Source organism: Ixodes scapularis, unplaced genomic scaffold, assembly GCF_016920785.2.
Source record: "Ixodes scapularis isolate PalLabHiFi unplaced genomic scaffold, ASM1692078v2 PGA_scaffold7__128_contigs__length_106722199, whole genome shotgun sequence".
NCBI classification, from domain to species: Eukaryota; Metazoa; Arthropoda; class Arachnida; order Ixodida; family Ixodidae; genus Ixodes; species Ixodes scapularis.
Genome location: NW_024609882.1, coordinates 55,105,802 through 55,128,208, shown reverse-complemented (window position 1 = coordinate 55,128,208; position 22,407 = coordinate 55,105,802). Strand labels below are relative to the sequence as shown.

General features: G+C 45.4%; 1 protein-coding gene across 1 annotated transcript; it reads left to right on the top strand.

The window, feature by feature from the left end:
- The first annotated feature begins 139 nt into the window (after positions 1–139).
- LOC120848981 lies at positions 140–19,231 on the top strand. Its single transcript, XM_040221053.1, has 3 exons — positions 140–290; positions 14,019–14,285; positions 18,386–19,231. Exons 1-3 carry the CDS (start codon positions 239–241, stop codon positions 18,586–18,588), a joined length of 522 nt encoding a protein of 173 aa, XP_040076987.1. The 5' UTR covers positions 140–238; the 3' UTR covers positions 18,589–19,231.
- The last annotated feature ends 3,176 nt before the right edge of the window (positions 19,232–22,407 follow it).

Below are 22,407 nucleotides of genomic sequence, written 5' to 3'. Positions count from 1 at the left end.
TTTGCTTTTATCGTCACAGAAATGCTTCCACGAACGGAAGCAGAGGTACAAAGGGCGCGGAACCCCGGCCGATAAGAAAACATTTCGCAATACCTGACCTGAGTTTCATCCAGATAAACGAAATGCCCACGTGGTTTTGCGAGGCAAGTTATCTCGAGCAATAAGTGGCAGACGTAGAGGTAGTGGCCGGCACTAAAACGTCCAAGTTTCTAATGTTTTGCTAGCCTTAATCTCAAACATGAAGCCGAACGAGCTACTTATTTTTCAACTCCTCGCGGTGCTTTCTCTGGGTAAGTGCCCCTCTATTCTCTCTCGCGCCCGCCTGAAATTATGATTTTCATTGCCCTGACGCTAGTGTTGAAACAAGCGTCCGTTTCGTTTTATGAGATTGGGCTAGCACGTTCGTATCGTTTATCTCCGGCAGCTGATAGACAGCGTTCGCGTGGCGGTTGCCGTTTTCAATTCTGACGTCCCCGGGTTGGTTCCAAAAACAAAATTGCTTGGTTTCACGATCGGAACACTTGAGTGGTCAAAGAACTTCTAATATTAGCATTACTTTGGTTCGAAACTATTTGTGTAAGAGCTTACGAACTGCAGCTTAACAAACGTTGGGCGTGGTTTCTTATGTGAATTTACAAATATTTGCTTTTTTTACTTCTTAAATAAATCTTCGGCGCTCTCATTGGCTAGTGCTGCAACTTGATTGGCTCAGGAGTAAAAGGCTTAATACTCGCCTCGCCGTCTGTTTCTTGAAGCTGTTGGTGTCTATTAGGAAGCGGAAGACAGCCACGTCCTAAAAAGCTTCCAATCGCACTTTGTTGAGTGATCGCTCGCGCCCTGTGCTGACAACCTGAAGTCTAGTTCCGCAAATGAGGTAGCTAAGAAATCGGGTTCATTCTTTCATCATGAGACTTCGTACACTAATGAAATGACTGTGAAAGTCAACGTCACTGTCGTTCATGCTATGACAGAATGAAGCTTCCAGTTCCGGTGTTTACTATACACCATTCCGATATTTAGAGTCATCAGCCCAGCGTGCGATGTCCTCAGCCCAGCACGCGGATGCTTGTCTCTTCGGAAAGCGAGCAAATCACGCTCCATACGCATGAACACTGAAAATGATACCGGTCAGGAAGAATTTTTTGGACCGGTCTATACAGCATGCAAATAATTAGAGTTTCGTGTTTTTCAGAAAAATCCGAAAAAAAAACATTTGCCTATAAAACATCTGTCAATTAATAATTATCCGAAAAGCCCGGCATTTTAAGGTGACGATAGCCAAAAAAAGATCGTGTCTTACAACTAAAGTTTAGAAGAGCACAGGGTCAATGGCCCTGAAAAGAGGCCGCTTAGTTTTCTTTGAAATCTTAGACTACTGAAAAAACGGCTTTACCTTTAGGCTCGTGAACGTTCGATGAAAATCTCTGGTTTATAACAAAAGCCATGGTTGACGTTTTCTGTTTTGACCATATTATACTTGATTCTTAAAGGAAGGAGGAGTAGTATTTTAATTACGTGAAAGCGATCAACCCATAGATTTCAATTAAAAGGGGGGGGGGGGGGCAGGTTCAGCTTCAATGTTCCCTAGTGACTACTTCCAGGAATGTAGTCGTTCCAAAGTTCCAAAGTCGTAATTGAGGCAACACCTCATTGTGATATTTGTCGTGGGATAGTTGGCATTGGCAATGGCAAGTGCGTCTATGCCAAATGTAGCAGCAGGGGTATTCGATACAGGTGAGTTCTGACAAATTTAAAGTATGTTCGTACCCGGACTTTATATCTTCTCTATTTATGTGTTTATTTTCAATTGAGAAAACAATACAATTAGTGTCCAAGTTTTATGTAATTGAGATTCTAACCAAAAATAAATTTCGATAAGTGCCGAATTCGCAACAAAAAACAAACTGCAAAACACGCCCTCCGAGTTTCACTGGAAATAAACTCTGAAAGCACAAACTCCTATACTCCACTAACTATATTTTAAAATATTTTCTTCAGCGCCCTCGTTTCAATTAGTGATTTGTTTCCCGTCGTAAAAATATACCATAGTAATTGTTAAAATCGAGACAATCAAATTTTGTTCCGCACTATTCCTTGGCAGAAAAGATGATATACCGAAACCAGACGCAGAAAAAACGGCGATAAAACCCTTTATTTTTTGTGAACGTTGAATTGAAAATATGTGAAAAGATTGCAGGTAAGTCTAGCTGCAAAAATAGATAACCTCCCTTTCAGAATAAAGTGAAATCCTTGTGTAAACGCTTTGCACAAATAACGACTCTAGGCCAAACGTAACTTCGAAACACTCGTTTTTGCTTCTAAATACACTGCTATGTAAGTTTCAAGGAAATATACAGTTAATGCATGCGTTTAGTGCGTCAACAGTGTTTGTACTGTGATGTGTAATGCCGCTTTCAATTATTCTTTATCGTGTAATTTTGGGCACGTATTTTTCAAAAATAATTCATCTTACGGGAACAGTTATATCACTCACAATTTCGTGCTCTAAAGTAAACCCTATCTCTAGACCTTGTTATACAACTACCCTGTTCTGACATTTTCCATCAATGATATTATGCAACAATAATTTGCCAGTCTACGAAAATCACCTTTCTAACCCAAATGCTGACAGCAGTTGACATTTAATGAAATAAACACGCTTGCATCAATAATTCCTTGTTGCTTTGACGGGAAATCTACGCGGGTTTCGTACTCCTTCGAGCTTTAGCGAGGCCCCGATGGCCTGTCTTCGGTCATTTAGAAATAAAACTTGATGCCTTTTTAGTCTAGATGTTGGTTAAACACGTACACTGCTCTTGCCAGATACAAGAATAAGACCGTAAGGTAAATAATCGAAGCACACGTTTTTGAAAGATCTGGTGCAGGCTGCGTCAGCGTTGCCTTCATCGTACAAATAGATAAGGAGGTTGCATTCTTGCGAGCGGGGCCGAGTCCTGAGATTGGCTGAAGGTGCTATGATCTCAGCGTATATACTTCCCCAATTCTTGAATATTAAAGAGTTGAGGTCAGCCTCCTGAGTCTCCTCTTTCGTCCTCGTCTCCAACGGTACCATGTTTGTTTTTAATATCGAGGTTCATTTACCTGCGTTGTGTTTGATATGCGCCTAGAGCAACCTCCATAAAACTCGCATCGATCAAGGTTCATGAGCACGTCATTCTTACAGCGTATGTTATCATTCTTCTCTCCTTCGATACCCTTCCGTTCTTTATCGCTCGTTCACGAAGAGATCGAGCAACTCCAGAGGGAGAAGGTTGAAAGCACGAAGAAATGCACTTCTCGTGAAATTTGTTTTCAGTTATGTATTTTGTTTTTACTTTCCTTGCAGTTCCAGAGAATTAAACTGACATGATAGTTGCCAGTAGGGTTTATAAAAAGCTACGTTAAGAGTATCAGCGAATTTTCCACTGTTGTGCGACGCCACCACATTTATCAAATTTCTGTCTTTCTTTCTTTTTCCTTGGTTACTCGACATTTTATTTATTTTATTTATTTTATTCAGAGGGACAAGGCTTGCATGGCGCTAGCAGAAGAGGGCATTTATGCCTGATCAGTCATGTCCGCCAATTGCAGATCCGCAATACACCCTTCTCGAAGCTGGGCGCCATGTTGTAGCTCTTGTGCCCCTTGTCATAGTCCGCCATTGCATGGGCACGTACTCTAATCACGTTTCGGAAAGGAAGGCTACGTCGGCGTTTAGCGTGAACTTGGCTCAGCTCTATCGAAACTGCGCGCTGCGGCAATGTTTGGCAAAGACTCGGATCCAACCACACTCTTCGTGCGTAAGAAATCGCCACCGCCATTTTTTTTGCTTGGTGGGGTTCTCAAAAGAGTCAATTGTTCCTTTAAAATAATGACAACACGATAATGAAGAAACCTAAATAAATGCAAAATATACAAAATGTACTTAGCGAAAAGTTGTAAAAATATATTTTTATAGCTATTGGGACCAAACCTGGGAGAATAGTTAGTAGTGATGAGTGCCAAGAGGAAATTTCAAAATGTCCACTACAGGAGAGATGTAACAATAAATTGTGTCCCAAGCGTTTATGAGTGTAGTGAAAACACTGCAAACTTTAAGACGCTTTTGCACAATTCAAATATTCAAAATGGTTGTAACCTTCTAACATGAACATCAGCACTTCTGTATTATACTTATTCATGACAATACAAAGTGATAACCGATCTTACATACCCCCTTGCGGAACGTTAAAATGAAATCATTGACAGTTTGCACGCACACGTATAAATATATCATACATAAAAAAATCACGTACACAAAAAACATTATCAGACAAGTTATTGAAAAGAATGGTGTTAACAATATTTGCTTTAATTTATGCACCTGTCACGTAGACTGTTGGAAAGACTACGCTATAGCTGTGCTCATTTTTAACTCAAGGAAAAAGGAAGTTTAGCGCATTGTTTATACGCCGAGGAAAGTAGTTCTTACAAGATTTGGTTGTCGGGAGAAGACGCGATGCTTTTCGCATTTGAAACGTGTACATGTTGACAGAGTAAGATATATCTAATCTAAAATGCACCTACATATATATTAGCTCTCCACACACACACACAAAAAAAAAGGAAATTAGAAACGCGTCGCTAGAGGCCGGTCTCTTCTTACAACGGTTCTCTAAGTCAGGGTTCTCCAAACCTTATGGCTAAGGGCCGGGCCCAACTGGGGACCTGTCGCAATCTCGAGAACCATAAAGTATCTGAGTAAATACATAATGCATAGATTAGATAATAATAAATAGATAATCCTAAAGAACCGTTTTAATACAAGAAAATAAACTGGAGTAAGAATAAAAAATATACATGGATGTGGATGAATACATAATGTAAACACTTCAGCTTCGCGAGATATAAATTTTTGTGAATTTCGCAAATTGAAAAGTTCGCGAAATTTAGAGGCACGCGAAGACTTTGGTCTTTAAGAGTTTTATATCAGGCACCTGGAATTCGCGAAAATTAAAGGGGCCATGAAACGAATTTTGGGTTGGAATGAATGATTTTAAATTGGGACTTCACTAATCGCATACCGTTTAGTTGGCCAAAAAGAAAGGGGCTAGAAAGTCAAAAGCCAGCTTTTCGGTACGAGCATTTGAAAATATGGCGGACTATTTTGTACCTTCTTGCCTTCGACATCTCTCCACTTTTTCACTATGATACATCCGCGGTTTCAAAAGCGCGTCACCGGCGCCAAACTGACGTCAGCCGAGCCAAGCTCACGCATTGGACGCGAGAACTGCGTCACTCGGACGTATGCGCTCGTCAACAATCAATCCGTCGACGAATATTTGGATTCGCGTTCGTGGCCAATGAGTGCCCTGACGGAACTTATTGTCACTGGGGAATCACAAGCTCTATGGTGTGCATAAAAAGCACGGTGGAAGCTAGGAGTCATCGCACCGGCGCCGAAGGAATGTCACGACCACGTGATTTCACAATTCTCATTTGAGTTGAGGATTAAAGCTAAGGAGGAAGGAGTAGGAAAATCGTTTCATGACCCCTTTAATGGCCGCGATTACGCTCTCTGTGACCGATTCGCGAAATATAGAGGCCGCTAAAATAAAGGTTTTACAGTATACAATAATTTTAAATGCAATAGGATGCTAATTATGATATTTTAAAATAATTGTGACCAAAGAACTCAGCGGGCATAAATCAAAGCGCATATTAACTTCAGCCAAGTAACATGGGGGAGATGAAGACAAATGATAATGCTAGATCTGATGATGAAAATATGCCCGAGTTGTGAAAACGATTATAGTTAAATAGACATGAAACAGGAAACTACAAATGATCATGGTGGTGATGACAATGTGCAACAAGAACTATGGCGAGAGAACAGGCGTCTTGAGGCAGATTTTCTTTCATCATCTCTTATGTCTTCGCTTGCCCTCTTTGAAGCGCCCCGCGGCATTGCTTCTTTTTTTTCCCCTTTTTCTGTAGGCATTTATATTTGCGTTTAGAGCAGAGGGCTCAGGTCGGGCGTGACTTGAATAACCGCGGCAATCCCCGGGCCGGGAGAAGTGCCTCCCTTGCCCTAGGTTAAAATGAGTTTAGTTCCGCACAGTGCTGTCGAAGCCACGGATAGAAGCGAGGGGTGTAGGCACGTTTGTCATGTGCGCATTCATCATAGGCCAACTAAAAATAGGCCCGTTCGTAATAGGGGAATTTGTCACTAGGAAAGTTTGTCACTGTGCAAACCGGATACTCAAATTTGTCCAACTTATATTCACTCGGCTTTGCAGGCAATAAATATTAGTACGTTATATTTCACTTTTAATGGAGTTGTACTTCGAAAACAACAGGTTTATTGAGCGAAATAAAAACAAATTAAAAAGCGATATTCCGAGCTGCCGCCCAGAAGGTTTCAAGACGATTGCGACCATAGTAGCGGCTCACAATGATCTGAAGACGCCAGTTGCAGTCGTCGTGCTTCTTGGACACCCTCGAAGATGTCGTGCCGCCTTCTGCTTGAGCTAGCTTCATCTCTGTCAAGGACTGCTCTCTCTTGATGCAGCCAAGGAACGCCCAGATATTGGGGGAACTGCAGCCTACGTTGCTCTGGCATAAAAAGAAAAAAATTTCACACTGACTCGTGGAGAAAACTTTTTGAGTGGGCACCGTACTGAAATTTTGAGCTACAAATACACAAATGTGCTAAAAAAAAAACTTCCAATTTCTCAGAGGATTAGCTCAGTCCCTACCTGCAGGCCCCGGTGCCACGCTTCGATGCTGTTGTTCGTCCTTGGCATTTCTGTCCTAGTGTTGATTCTCTGACTAACCAAACCAGAGGAGGGAAGGTGGCTGACGACAAGCCATTTCGACGTGGTCTCCCGATATACACATCCTTGAAGTATTCCGCCACGAGTGAGGCACCGGTTGGGAAGACCTCGAGAAGGTCCTGGAAGGCCTCAGGAATGTCGGCGATTGGTAAGAAGGCCAATGCCGGAATCATTCTCATCTGAAAATCTACAAGAAATAAAGTAACCAGTTGGTTTAACTGAACACAACAATAAGACATAAATAGAATGCCGCACACCAGAACAGCAAACTCTTCATCTGAATTGTAGTGACTCTGGTGACCACTGGAGCACACCTTCCTGTACACCGACTGGGATAAGAGGAAAAAGCATCATTGTATCTTAGCCCAGGGAATCATGGCTTGTATCGCGTTGATGCCCGCTATCTTGAAATCCGTGTAAGCCACCTCAAGGGAGTTGGCCCCCCTATGACTCAGCACGACGTCGAAAAACCTTACAAAGACCGAACATATTTTGAAGTGTTTGAACATATATCCAATAATAGGGCCACCGAGCGTTTCGTTTTACGCGATTAGTAGAGCTCTTGAATGCTTACCTTCTGTAGCTGGCTTCAGATTTCTTGGGCAGCAAGCCGGAAACCATTGGCACTACCACGCCATTTACTGTGGCATGTACCGTGTACAGTTGGTAAAACTGTGCCGGGGTGACTTTGAAGATCCCGTCCGCAAACAACGTGGTCGCCTGAACCAGACAGCTCAAGTTGCGCTCGGTGGCAAAGATCAGGATTCTTTAGCTGTATAGCCCACTCCTCTGTCGTGGATGAGAAAGGAATCGCCCTTGACTGTGGTCTGCATGCAAGCAAAATAGTCATAATTATTATAATATGTCGCGCAGTGATTTTGCGCTGGGTATTCGTATGTCGGCACAGCAAGATGGTACGCTGTACTCGATATTCGCCCGCTGCCTTTGCTTGCGGACTGTGCGCTGAAGTGTGGACGGTGCGGGAATCTGCGATGCACTGTCGTCACTGACACAGGCAGCCGCATCCAGAAGTATTTAGTGCGGTGCTAGACGGCCTCTATTGGAATAAAGGAGGGCTTTAGTGAACTTGTTTTGGGAATATAAGAGCAGGAACAGATTTTGGTACATACCAGACTTTTCCTTCATCTGGTGACAAACCCGAAGCAGGTTTATCTCGGTGGGGTCACCGCAGGCACGTAGCCAGGTCAACCAGGTGGGGGGGCCCATGGACCCCCCCCCCCCCACCAAATCTTTCACTGTGCTGAGATCTCCTCTCCCCCCCCCCCCTTCCCCGCATTCAGCAGCATACAGCATGTTGTCACGGGCGCCCCCCCCCCCCCTCCCCCTCCCGAAACACAATCCTGGCTACGTGCCTGGGTCACCGGCATCCGTATGTTCACTGGAATAACAGATTACACGAGCCTTGGCGTGATCGGTGACTATTTAGTTTTACAAACTCCTTTTCGCCGGCAGGCCCAATACAACGTAGTAGAAATGTCCTTCGTGAAGAAGCATACCGCCACCTCTTTTAGTAGTAACTACCTCCATTTAGGATTTGAGTCAGACGGGAAGCAAAAAAGAACCGCCTTTTATAATGAGAGAGCAACCGGCATGGTAAGCACTGAAGCGGGGCACAAAAAGAAGATAAAGAAAAAGAATTGGTTTTAGTGGACTCTTTCCTATTGTAAACTTTATGTTCTGGAAGTTCTTTTGTTAGTAAGTTACCCAGATAAGACAATATGCAGGCTGAAGGCTGTATGTTGTCTTATCTTGGGGTCATTGGTGCCTACTTTTGTTCCCGTTCGTACAGTAGTCAACCTCACTGACGTTGTACGGATTTGGTTGGGAGACCCCCTTTCGTAACTTGCCTAAAAGAACAAAATAGAAAAAAAAACGTTTAACGCTCTTGGGGTCAGTGTGTGGCAAACTGCCGGCGTGACAAATCATCCTATGACGAAAGTTCCGCTGTGACGAACGAGCCTGTTACCCACTGATCTCTATTTTAGTAGGCTGGATCGCGGATCGGGAACCCGTCGGTGTCGCCACCGGCGGCCATTGCTTGACACCAGGCAATACACGCAACTATATGGGAGAAACGCACAAAAGAAAGAATATTGAAGCATGTGCGCTGTGCTCGGAGGCGAGTATTTTATAGTGCGCTGCGATCCTTACGTCGGGTGTTTGGAGATCGAATCGGTATTTTTCAAACATTCGGTCGCCGAATAAAAAAATCAAACGTACCTGAGTACCTACGGCTGAGCTGGCAAGCTTGCTCTCGTGGTGGGGTAAACAAGGCAACTTGCCGTCAATGAGACCGTCTTCGGGGAAGCCCGGACGTTGATGAATGACAAAGAAGTTCCATCTCGACAACGGCTTTCCGAGAGTGAGCGAATTCCACGTTGCAAAGTTGTTGCAAAGTTGACGTTGTCGTCAGCTAACCCAACTCAACGAAACCGCCACCGACTCCGCGCTAACTCTAGGTAACTCGCATCATTGAGCTGCACTACTGCGGAGTCACTCTCGATTACAAAATATTTATTTATAAGAATTGCGAGGGCTGTCAGTTTTAATGTTTGTACGTAAGCTATTTGACGGGCTTATCGAAAAGCATCCGAAAAGTTTCAGTGCCGAGAACAGCTTAGGAGCAGGGGAAAACGGCCCTTTTTCTCGTTCTTCCCATAGAGCCCCATGCATTGGCTGGGGTCAATCAATGGCCGTCGGTGGCGACACTGGGCCCCAGCTGCCGAGGCCGCGATCCGCGATCCAGCCTAATACAATAGAGATCAGTGCTGTTACCAGTTGCCCCATGACGGATCGACATGTGACGAATGGGCCATATTCCGGAAGCGAGAGAAAAGCCGCTTTTGTACGAATTTCGGGTGACAAGCTTATCTCCGAAGGAGAAAAAGCGGGATGAGGACGATTCGTCACATGCGCACTCGTCACAGGACGATTTGTCACAGGACGATTCGTCACATACGAGAATTCGTCACAGGATGACTCGTCATGCGGGCAACTGATCGCTTTGATCGGGCAGGGGACGATAGTAAATTGTAAATTTCAACAACTGCCCACTTTTCCTGATGAGGAGTTTCACGACTTCCTACTGTGACATAAACCAATGGTTAGAAAAACGAATCTTACAATACTTGTCCGCTTTTCCTTTCATCATATTACCACTCTTCAGCAGGTTGATCTAAGTTGCTGGCTTCAACGAGCAATGATCCGACTGGCAGCCAATACAGTTTTTACTTTGTCTTGCATACACCTCTTCGAGAAAAACAATAAGTTTCGGAATTCTTTTTGCTGCATGTTTACGAGTATGGCTCCACCTCTCTCTGTTGCGAACACCTCCATCCTTATAAATGTAGTCTGAGTTCAAAAATAGTCGCTTTTGTATGGCCCCCCATTAACCGTTCCGGATGGACCCAGAAGCTAAAACGCCTGTCACAAATTCTTCGAATCCCGGACAAAAGCTCACCGGACAGAAGCTCACCGGACAAAAGCTCAGCCATTTCTTCGCAGACCCGGACAAAATCTCACCACGAGAAAATTTAATGTTGGTCTTAATACGAGTGCGGACAATTTAGGTGCATGTGCGCGACAAAAAACGCAACGATAAATTAAATCTGACAGGCGCATGGTTTGCTGATCTTAAAGGGGCACTGACACCCCAAAGGTCGTATTTATTTTTATTGTCTAAAACGATGCAAGTTGCAGTCATAGACACGCAAAAAAAACCGCATCGCGAAAAAAAATTTTCTCGCGCGCACGCGCGCCTTTTTATTTTTGGCGTTTGATTTTCCCGCCTCTCGCCTCCTCGCTTCTTTTGATCGGTGACGTCAAAAATCAGGAAATTTAGAAGCTTTGTAGGCGACATCTTTATAACATTTAATGACGGCAATCCTAAAACATGTTTTTTAACGCAATTCCGAACGCACTACGGCCCTTCTTTTTGAAATACCAAAAATCGGGAGTTCGTTGTGGTGCCGTCTCCTGGATTTGTATCCTCCAACGGAAAACAGGCGACACCGCTCAAAACCGGTCCGCCGCAACGCCGGCGCTAGCCGGCGCTCGCTCCTATCCTCCTCGCTTTGGGTCGCTATGGCAACAGCAGGGAGTGGTGACAGGAAAGGGGACTCTCAGGTCTCCGCAATTTTTGACGTCAAGGCACCGGCGCCGATCGCGCGGGAACTTCGAATTCGGCATTTGGAAATTGTTTTTTTACTTCACAAATACTGAATTCCCAAATTTCAAATTTTGAGGTTAATGTCCCGGCATCGTTTTCAACCGTTTCGGATAATAAAAAAAAATATGATTTTGATGTGTCAGTGCCCCTTTAATAGAAACGAGTTTATTTATCGATAGGCTAGAAGCTAACGCAGTCCCCTACTAGCTCCAGCAGTCTTGGTAGATATCGATGTACATGGAAGCCCTCGCAAATATTTCTAAGACGATTCTGGGGATACTCGGGGTGGGCCCACAGTGTCTGTCGGCCCACCCGGAGAGGTGGGCCCACAGACACTGTGGGCCCACCTCTCCGGGCTTGTGTCAATCAGCCTCAAGACGCTTGGATGGGAATGGCCGACGAGCTTCTGGAACCCGGTACTCCCTCCTTCGCAGGTGTTGTTCATCCGATCTTGATCTTGAAGAGTGGCGTCGTACATATTCCACCGTTACGGGAGAAACTCCGGTCGTCATCGGCGTAGAGTCAGGCGAAGAGAAGAATTCGCTCTGGGTGCCCCCGCAGAAGGAACAGAATCATAACGGGAGTGGCCGTTGACATACGTGCAATCAAAATAGACCAGCAGGTAGCCGATGTCACCGGTAGACTTTTCCCTGATAGTTAGTCACTGTGGAACAAGCAGTGGTGGAAGGAACGCGAGCCTATCTCAAATCCCGTACAGTTTTCTAAATTGGTCATCTGTCTTGTACTTTTTCAAAAGGCTCAACTCCCGTTCTTTCAAAATATTTTTCAAAATTCGCAAGTCAATGCTTTTTATATTACAGTTTTGCTTCAGTTTCCCTTTCAAATCAATTTGAGATAATCCTTCATTTCAGATACAATTACTACGAACAATGACGGAAACAATTTAAGTTCATTAGCAATTCACTTTAAATATTACCCTGAACCCCAAGAAAACCCATCCATTTGTAATAAAGAGACATTAAGCCTAACCTTCATGACGCGTTTAGCGTGACATAGCTCAATGAAAAATCGAGGTCCCCGATGGATAACTTGGCTTTTTCGGTCACTCTTCGGGTTCAGAAAATTCTCTTCACGAAGTTTTTTGGGCGTGGCACAAAGGTGCTTTGGCATGCCTTAAGTCAAGCAAGCTTGATCTTATTAGCTCAACTCAGTTTCAGTGACCTAAATTTTTGTCCCAAATCGTTGCTTCTCTGCCTGTGATGGCTTACCTGTTGGCACCTTTGCATGGTATGGCGAACAAGTTCGCCTAAAGATGGTTTACTGTTCATCGCGTCCGCACTTTATTCCAGCCTGTGTTTCGCCCGGGTAGCAAAAAAAAATCGAGGTGAGCTTTTGCCCGGGTCTGTCAAAACACGGGTGAGCTTTTGTCCGGTGAGCTTTGTCCGGTGAGCTTTTGTCCGGTTACCAAATTCTTCGACCTTGAGAAGCGAAAGACATGCTATGATAAGAGGTGACCCACTTTGTCAGGCCAATGTTCGGGACCGAACCAGAAGCTAAAACGTTTGTTACAAATTCTTCGCCTTTCGGAAGCCAAAGACACTAAGATATGAGGTGAGCCACTTTGTCCGCTCGAACGAAATTGAACAATACATTTTTCGGAGGACGAACTATCGTAGGACCGGTTGGCCGCTTGACGAGTCGTCCTATGACGACCGTTCCTGTGTGACGAATCGTCCTGACCAATCGTCCTGTGACGAGTGCGCATCTGACTAATGGACCGTATCCCAGAAAAGGCGACGTCTGGAACACACAGACTAGGGCTTGTGTGAGAGGGCAGTTCCTACTTCCCTTCTCCTCCAGGTGCTTGGGTTACACACTCGCCCCTGTACCTATGGTATGGGCTGTCACGTGCTTCGCCTCCACCGCTTTGATTGGCTCGGGGAAGCTGTAGCGTTGACACTCTTCCAGCTACTGTAAAACCACGCAAAGTGCAGTGTATAGACCGTTCCATTAGGGTCATAGCAGAGAGGGTAAAACGAGAAAAATTGCCCTCCCCCTCTCACCCGCATGTCGTCTGCTCCGCTGAGTGATCTGTATCTAGCGTCCGGCTGGCGTACAAACTCTGTTTAAAATCGCGTCATTTTGGAACTTTCAAGCGCAGATGCGCAGATTTTGGTATGCCAGTTATCGTGTAATACTATGCTAGATAAAAAGACAAACAGGACCCAATTGCGCTGTTACCTGCGTGCAAATAAAAAAAAAAAAGGGGGAAAACTGTGTCAGATTGGTCGGTCTCTCCGGCGAAAAGTAAGTCCGGCTGCTGTACCTTGTTTACTATACAAAGTTTGTACTCGTGTAGGCCTTTAGCGACCATGAGTGGAAGTCTGAAATAATAAATAAAAACGTGCTCTCCTGCCGCAATACACACAGTAATAAAATGCTTAGATGGGCCAGTTGGTACATCGTGGGAAAATAAGCGCCAAAAAAACACGGACAAAGAGTAGATTGACAACGACACAGGGCGCCTTGTGTCGTTGTCAATCTACTCTTTGTCCGTGTTTTTTTGGCGCTTATTTTCCTACACACAGTAGTTGAGGGTAGTACTACCGGCTGACTCAACTGCTATTTAAGTAACGGAAAAAAGATATGCTAGTTGATCATTTACCGAAATAGAACGACAGAGAGCTCTAGGCTGATTTCAGAGCAGCCATAACTATTCTAAGAACGCGAACCACCTCACAACGGCAGCCACGAGCGAGAGTTCGATGATCCGTACAGCCCGCCGCTACAGCCGGTTCCGCTGCTACAGCGGAACCGGAAGCACCAGATGCTTCCGGTTCCGCTGCAGAACCCCTCGGGGTGTCCCCACCACGTAAGAACGTGGTCGCTGTGCTTCGATGGAGGATGGCAACTTCCCGAATTGTTGTCTGCTAGCGGAGTCGGGCGCGTGCCCCCTCTCTCGTTTTACCCCGCCGAACAAAATGGTTCCGCCCAGAGAGCGCTAAATGGAATGGTCTATAGACGGTTCTTTGTCCACGTTGGTCTTGTTGCAGCTCAGGCCGTCCGGCAGAAGTTCCCCGTCCAGTGCTTCCAGTGCAGCTGGGACGCAGAGGTGGAGATGGACGAGGAGCGACGCGAACATCTCGAAACGCAGATGAAGAAGATCGAGGACCCCGAAGGCCTGCAGGGACCTCTGAAGCCTCCCTTCTTGGGCATCAACAACTTCGCGGAAATGCCATCAAGGGACCAGCTGGCGCTGCAGTGTAAAAACTGCACCAAGGTGGACGGCACCTGCGCGCGATGGACCTACTACACCAACGGTGAGGGCTGAAGGGTCATCTTCTGGGAATGTCGTGGCGGTGGATCTTTAAAATGACACTGGCGCGGTATTTATGCGCGCCGAAATCTTTATTTGAACATGACCTTTGAGAGCCCAACTACCCTGAACGCAATTTAGAGCGAACGACGAATAACGAAAATAATCCCTGGAGAAGGGGAACAAGAGGGACAAAGGACAAACATATATCTCCAAACACAGCTAGTATAATTATAGCAATTTTTAGATCGAAGTTTGTTTTCTTTCCGCCGGAACACCGCCTATAGAAAATTGGCTGGTTTGATGCGCCCTCGCTTTCTTTTTCTTGGTCACGTGCCGTTCAAACTAGCGCACCAAATATATTCAAAGTAGTGGGTTATCTAAGACACGCGTTTTATATTAAAACAAAAATGTGTATGAACCTAAATTTTGTGACTTCCAACAAACTGCAAGTATGTTGATTGAAAACAAAAATGTTGCACAAATCACCGAAAGCACAAGTACTACATCATTCTCAACATGGCGACGTACTGCGGGCTGGGTGAAGCTATGGGCGCGGATGGCAGAAGAACGTTGCGACGAACGTGGGACCGCTACTTCGGAACTGTCTTTCGCAGTACCGCCCAATCGATCTTCAAGGACAGACCAGCGAAACGATCACACGACAAAAGAAGCACGCAAGGTCGTCGTTGTCGTCACCCGCTTGTATAATGCCCCACGGGCCCTCAAGGAAAATAAATGATGATGATGATATGATTCACACACCGGAATATCGGAGTAGGGTCATTTCATGTCAAACGTCCCAGACGTTGCGCTCGACCTCTTCCGATTTCTGAAAAAAAAATTCATGGCCTTTTGCCGCAATGTCCGTAGCCATACCCTGAAATATTTTTGCCGAAAAAAAAAATTTGATGACGTGAGCGCGGCTTTAACTTTTAAAAACAGCGTGAAACTAGGCATCACTCGATAATTTATGAAAAATTAGCTTTTTAGTGAAACACCCAACGATATTTTTTTCAGGACCGACATAGCAACCTTGAGGTGATGGCGTGGGTGTTTTTTTGCTTCTCCGCATTGTGGCAGAAATGTCACTTGTGCGTGAACCGCAGGGTGGTACTGATGCTACGACTCAAGTCACACATGATACACGGCACATTGTTCTAGCCAATTAGGGTGTTTGTAATCTAGGATCGGGAAAAAAAGAGATTGAAGTAGTTTGAATATCGTGTGAACTCCAGACCTGTTTAGTTTTTGGCACCCCTATGTTCTGTCCAAGTTTTCGTAGAGACGTAGTCTTTTTCGCATATACATAAGGAGAAATCAATATTGTTGCGTTAGGCTCATCGCATTGAAGCAGGCTACGGCCCGTCATGAATGGACTGATGAACCCTCGCCTTTCCATGACCGCACACTTCCGCCAAGCCCACTTTAATTTAAGCACGCCGAGACAAATAATCAACGGTTTCAGGAGAAGTGTGGGGGCACTGGGATCGAATATCATGCAACCATCATAAATCTGCTCAGCCAATCATCTACCTGAGCCGCGCCCCTGCTTTTTCTGAAATGGACAGCCATCGTACAGGTGTGCGGTTGAGTAGTCACAGCAGCGTGGAGCACGTTACAGATTTCAGGTTAACTCTCAAGACGCACTAGATAAGTTATCGCTACATAACCTTGAACCACGCAACCAAATCACAGAGGAAGATTGCCCTCTCCCTTTTTAGACGTTCACGAAGACCGATTTGTTTTCCCTCACTCAAAGAGACAGTGAAAGAAGAGGAAAAATACAGAGAGCTCTGTACGAGTGCAATTGTTTATAAGAATTACAACGTACTTCCCTGATGAACTACGTCAAAAGAAAGTTCAACGCCACCGCTTTGCGCTAGGGTGAGATCCCCGCCACATAAACTTAGTGGTAAATGTTTCTCTTCTCTTTACCAAAAGACTAAGTCCGTCTCTAAATCTGGAAAACAAATATCTTCAATAGTTACTTGAAAAGCAGGTCAGTATTGTGCAAGATTTATTCTGAACGCCGTATTAGTCAGGGGATGTTGGTACATTCATGTCATCTGTCAAGACACGGGAAGGTTCTACGAAGGCGTCATACTTATTTAGGACAGAATGTTGTGATATAGGCCATCACTCAGTCCAACGGCTCAAATATGGTATTTAAATTTCTCGTCCTACGGTTATCATAAAACACTGAGCCCATTCTCGTAGCTTTAGGTCGTCACAGTAAATAAAATAAAGCGCAATGTTTAGACAATCGATCAGCAACAGCGTGCAACTGAGTACTGCTTACTGTTAATATTATCAGGTGGTTCCAGCACGTGAAATGACGCGAAATGAAGCGCGCAGTTCTTGGCAGAAATATTGAACAAATTCAATGATTTCGCCATCTATTTTCGCCCTGAATCTCTGGATTGAATCGTTGCAAGTGATGAGCACACCTCTCCCTTTAGCCACTCTAGTCCGGGTCTAAGCGGGCAAGCATTAGATCCAAATTATTTTGCCCCAATATTTGTCCGCACCTGTAAAAACATTTTTGGTGGTGCGTTAGTGTGAGTGAGTGTCTAGGCTTACCGTCTTTCCGGGGGGGGGGGGGGGGGGGTATCCTTCTCCTGAGTTCATGAAAATTGATAAATGCAGAATGTCTGGCTCACCCTTTTGCGTACATTGCTTTCAGAGCCGACCTTGGTCACTTATAGAACAGTAATGGCCCGTTCACACTCTTGCGACCAAGTAAGACCGAGAGAGACCAGACCGGTTTTTAAGGCTTTTGCGGTGTGTTAGAACCAGCTCCGCTGTAGCGCATCCGGTCCTAAGTCGCCACAAGAGGCTTAAAAACTGGTCTGGTCTCTCTCGGTCCTACTCGGTCGCAAGAACGGGCCTTAATGACAGAGTCACTGGTGCCAGGTAACATAAGAAGCAATACAAGCAATAAGTCACTGTTTCTCCTCCGGCCCTTTCGTTGCAGTCGCTTTTGTCGCTATGGACACAAGTAGAGAAATTAAATAAGCTACGCATAAGAGTAACGACACTTAATCATCTTGGGGCTTAAAATTATGGTCGCCAGTTATCTGAAACTTCACCTGAAATCACAGGAAACGTTTTTCCGTCCTCCACAAGTGTGTAAAGAGTTCAAGACAGAGCAAAGCATTTTCACATAATATTTCTAACACCGAATCTAATGCTGAGAATGTCGCACTTTTGAATCATTACGATCGGCAGATGCGTCTGCTCTACGCAAGCACAAAGATGCCGGCTCCCACAATAATATCGGGGAACAAAGTGCCCTCTACTTTAAGCGTAGCTCATTTAGTGGCTTTAGACACAAGGACACAAGCAAAGGAATATTCCTCGCTTTACTTCGGTGGCCAGAGTAACAGCGGCCAACATGAAATCAAGGAAGCCACAAGATACGAGCAGATATCGCGAAAGTCCTGCTTCGGCCAGTTCAGGGTTTTCCCGTTAAATGCCGTCTGTTTTGCTAAAGTCGCGAATACTCGGCGTCCACACTTATGCGCGACTTCGTGAAGGGTAGCGTAGTTTACAGAATGTTCAGCGTCGCACGGCTGCGCCATTACGAGGCGTTACATCGCATCTCAATCGCGGGCGCTCTGCAACAGAGCGTATACATCAAACGAAGCTACGCGCTCTCATAAGTTAATTGGACAGCACTGCTTGACCTACGCTGACCTTGCCAGTGACAAAAATGTTAATGTAAAATACATGTTGTTGTTGTTGTTTTTTTATTCTGGGCTTCATATTTTCTGACCCCAACATTGTGTTGTTGTTGTTTTCTGACCTGTAGCAGAAAAGTCCATCATTTTAAAGTTTTAACCTAACTGTCCTTAATGTCCTCTATGCCCACTGAGAGCTTAAAGAACGAAGGACGTGGCAAGTCGGGAGCATCTTATTAACGCTCCGTAGCAAATAAGACTGCGTCATTATTTCATAAGAACGCTCAAGAGCAACTGCGGCAGCAAAATCCGTGTACTATATATTCCACGTCCTGCGTTTTTAAAGGTGTCAATAACCATAGCCTCGCCCAGCAGGTATATTCTACGATGTTGAATCGTTGTTACGTCGTCTGTCTTGCAGAGCAACCCCGAAACGTGACGTGGCTGTGCGTGAACTCCGTGGAAGTGGGCTGCTTTGTGGAGAAGCTTCCCAACCAACTCAGGAAAGAAGTCTGTCTGTGCAAGGACCAGGACTATTGCAACGGAGCTGGAACACTTCTGCCGCCGGCGCAGCTTCTTCTGGCGATGTTTCTACTGCTGGGACTTGTTGCGGCAGCACGTTAACACGTCACACGTGGCCATTTTACGACAACGCAACGATTCTACCAAATTGAACACCCTAACAAACGTACCCGTAGCACGACAGTAGTCACTGACAAAATGAAAACGGCAGGGATGTCCTTCGAGTGTTCGGCCTCCAGCGTGAGCTTTCAGCCTTCAATAACGCTTCGGCACTTTGGGAGACAAGAGCGTTCAAGAGGAGCCTAAACACTGCGGAAGACAGCGAGCGCACGCTGAAGGACGGGCGTTCACAAAGAGACGAACTGCTTTTTTTTACAGCGATGCAGCGAAGATGTTTATGGCTAGGGTTTCGTGGATTTTTCGTGTGCCTGAGCAAACACTTTACGCTTGTTCCGCCGCACGCGCCGTACGCGCACGCCTTTCCCGTATAAAAGATTCGAAGTAAATACCCAAAATAAAGCGTTGACGAACGCGCGTGCAAGATACCATTTCTTTTAGGATTTTACTTTAGAACAGTTACTGCTGCAGACGCCGACACGTGCAGCACGTGGAACATCATTCCCTGCATTACCCTGGATGATTGGGTAGTTTATCAATAGGTCTATTGAGTAGATTAGTTATCAAAAGGCACCATTTTCAAGATCAGTAGGCTCTCGGGTTGATAATAAAGGTTTCTGGAAGATTGCCTCTGTGCTACCCGCGTCGGCCATGTCTAGGATCGCACCGCCATCTCTTTGTCGTCGTTCCAAGCGCTTGCGCGCCTAGTTTCCTCTCCTTCCGCCCTCCCTGCGTGGCGGTCCAGTTGCGCGTGTCTATTTTCCTCCGGGTGGCGGTCCCGTCGCGCGTGTCTAGTGCCCTCCGGCTAATCTGGGCGGGTCTCTGTCGTGTGCTAAACAGCTTCGCTGGTCATCCAGCTTCACAAAGTGGAATGGCTCATGATTTTGTGTTTTTATTTTCTCAGTGACTGTATAGGTGGACCTTGTGTCTTTTACGAACGCCTGATAGCCCACGGAGTAACTAAAGTACGAATGAAGCGCAACGGTAAAAAACAACACCGAATCGATGCAAGTGGCTGATATCTTTTCACTCGAGCTATGGTACCTGAAAAGCGTCTGCGACTGGTGTGTTTACTGCGTCGAAAATGGTTGTTCCTCGAGTTTCGCCTGGTGACGCAATTCCAGTGTCGTGCTGTCGCCAAACCCGACCCTGGTGATGTCCCAATACCGGTGGCAGGCGTTGCAGACGCCTCTTCGCTGCAGCTCTCTCCTTAGCTTGAACGACCACGACTGTCCGCGGAAGTTTCGGCACCCAAGAGTTCGGACGCCGCGACGACAGCGATACTCGCGTTTGTTCGTGCTTTTTTACCGGAACTAAATTTTTACGGTTAAACACCGGTATCCCAACATCCGACAGCGTGACTGCCGGTCTTTTGCGTCGTGATTTGTTGCCACTTCGCGGGACCAGTTTCGAAACACGGGCGGAATGGGACGCTAAACACACCAGGATGAAACGCGTTTCAGGCACCGCAGTTGAACGTAGCGTTGCAATCACAAGCACATCAGGTCAAAATAATGGCAGGCTTTTAATACAAGTGGCTCTTTGAAGCGCTGTTGTTTGCTATATGCGGCAAGCAAATCAACGACGCACGCGTCTGTCCAACCAATGAGATGCATTCGGAAGGTCCGTTGTTTTTTTTTTTTCTTGTTTTTTTTTTCTTTGTAACTTGGGAGTGTTCCCTTGGAACCGGGGACCCAGCGGATCGATATATGAAAGCGATACGAAGGAAAAACAAATAGATTGCTCTTCGAACTTTCTTGACTGAAATCGAGCCTCCTTTGAGAGTGTGATCCGTGTATATTAAACGGTGGGAGAGGGAGTATACCGGAGTGCCAGTCATGCCAGGAGTGCCAGTCATGCAAGGAGCAAATTATATTACGTTAAGGAAATGCGCAAAAGCAACAAAAGAATGCTGTAGACCAGTCAAGTGCTTTTCAAGAGAGAGAGAGAGAGGAAACGTAAACCGCTCTAATTATAAAATATTTTTAAAACGCTAATTGCAGTTAGTTTAGGGGATGTCATATATATTAAAGCACTCATTTTAAAGTATTTTGACAGTATTGCGTAGTGTGTGTACGAACCCTTGATCATATAGTTCTCTCAATTTCGAAACAATCTATTGATTCGTTAACTGGGGTGCACTTGCTTCGTTAAAAAAATGCCTAGCCAATACGAAATTTACATATGTCATTCACCTTTATTAAGGTACAAGTGATAGTAATGTGAACTATTTATATTCATCCTATTCATAATTGCAGGAAACAAGTGTTTAATAGCTTGACAATCTACAGACGTATTGTGATATTTTCTTTTAAAATAAGTTAATTTTATAGCTGGGCAGTCGCTGACCACAGTAGCTTTACAAGGATTACTAGTGTACAATTCAGTGACCAGTGACCCACAATCCGTATCAACAAGAAAAGTAATTTAAAGCAAAATATTTAAAACGTAAACTATATGTTTTTAGAAGTTTGTGGAACGTTTGATATGACGGTCTTTAAATGGTTCATGCGATTTAAATAAAGTTATTTTAGATATGTTTACGTTTATGTTCATTATATTTAAATTCTTTCTGTACACGTTGCTACGCTGAAACACGATGCCTTCAGCCATCATTACCAAACGGCCGTGCTACAGTATTAAAAAAAAATATTTGACACGTCATTTTGCCGTTACACTGCCTTGTGATGGTCACTCTTAAGGGAATAACAATAAGGCCTACGAACCCCCGCACGCAGTCTAGTTTACGGATACTATTCGAACACTATGTGTTTTCAGCCTGTACGGAGCGCAAGTTCGCCTGCCTCTCCCACGGGGGCTGCGATAAGGTCAATACGCCGAGCTCTTATTGGCTGCGAGAAAAAAAAAATAGTGGGTAGACCTCGAGGCATGTAGCATTGAGGTCTCCACACTATCCTTCCAATCAGAGCCAGTCAGAACTCGGCGTCATTCTGACGTCACCGTAACCCCTGCGCAAGAAGCAGACGACTTGCTTTCCGAATATCAATCTAAACAAAAACTAAGAGTGTACTTTCCACCAAAGCACTTGCGAGAAGCAGTCAAAGTTGGGCGTATGACAACGCTAAAAATACTTTTCGGCCAGAAGTCTCCAAACCCTGGCCCACGGGTCAAATCCGGCCCGCGAAGGTCTTTTGACCGGCCCGTAGCTGCCGTGGGCTCCACGGACCGGCAGTGGCTTACCGGGGCAAAACTAAGCGCCTCTAAAGGCCGACCCACATAGGGCGTATTCGCGACGAATTTACGCGAGTTTCAGCGGGCGTAATCACGGTATTTGGCGGGCGCTTTTCTCACAAAAGGAAACAGGGGAATGGCGCCAAACCACTCAAGACGCTTTTCGTCGGCGTCTCCTCGGCGTTTGATGCAGTGGGGCCCGACTCGCGCCTTTCATGAAACGAGGCAAAATATCAATTGGCTGCTACATTATTGCCTTCCGCAAGGGAACTGAAAACAGTGAATGTTAACCCATTCACTACCAAAGCCGGCGAATTGCCGGGTGTGCTGCCAGGGGCCATATGGGCATCTTGCGTTGCCCAGGAGGCGCTGCGAAGAATGACTTGTTAGGACTTGTCTTGGGTAGAACAAACTTCAGCGATTCAAACTGCCACACATATAGAAGCGTGCCTGCTCTGGCGCGGAACACGATAACGAGGAAAATATAAAAAAAAAAAACGAAAAATGCCAACGCCGTTGAAACACAGGCCAAAGCTAGGACGATAAGAGTGTAAACCAAGAAGCGCCATGTCACGCGTCCCAAAGAAACATAAAGGGGAAGAAAAAAAAATC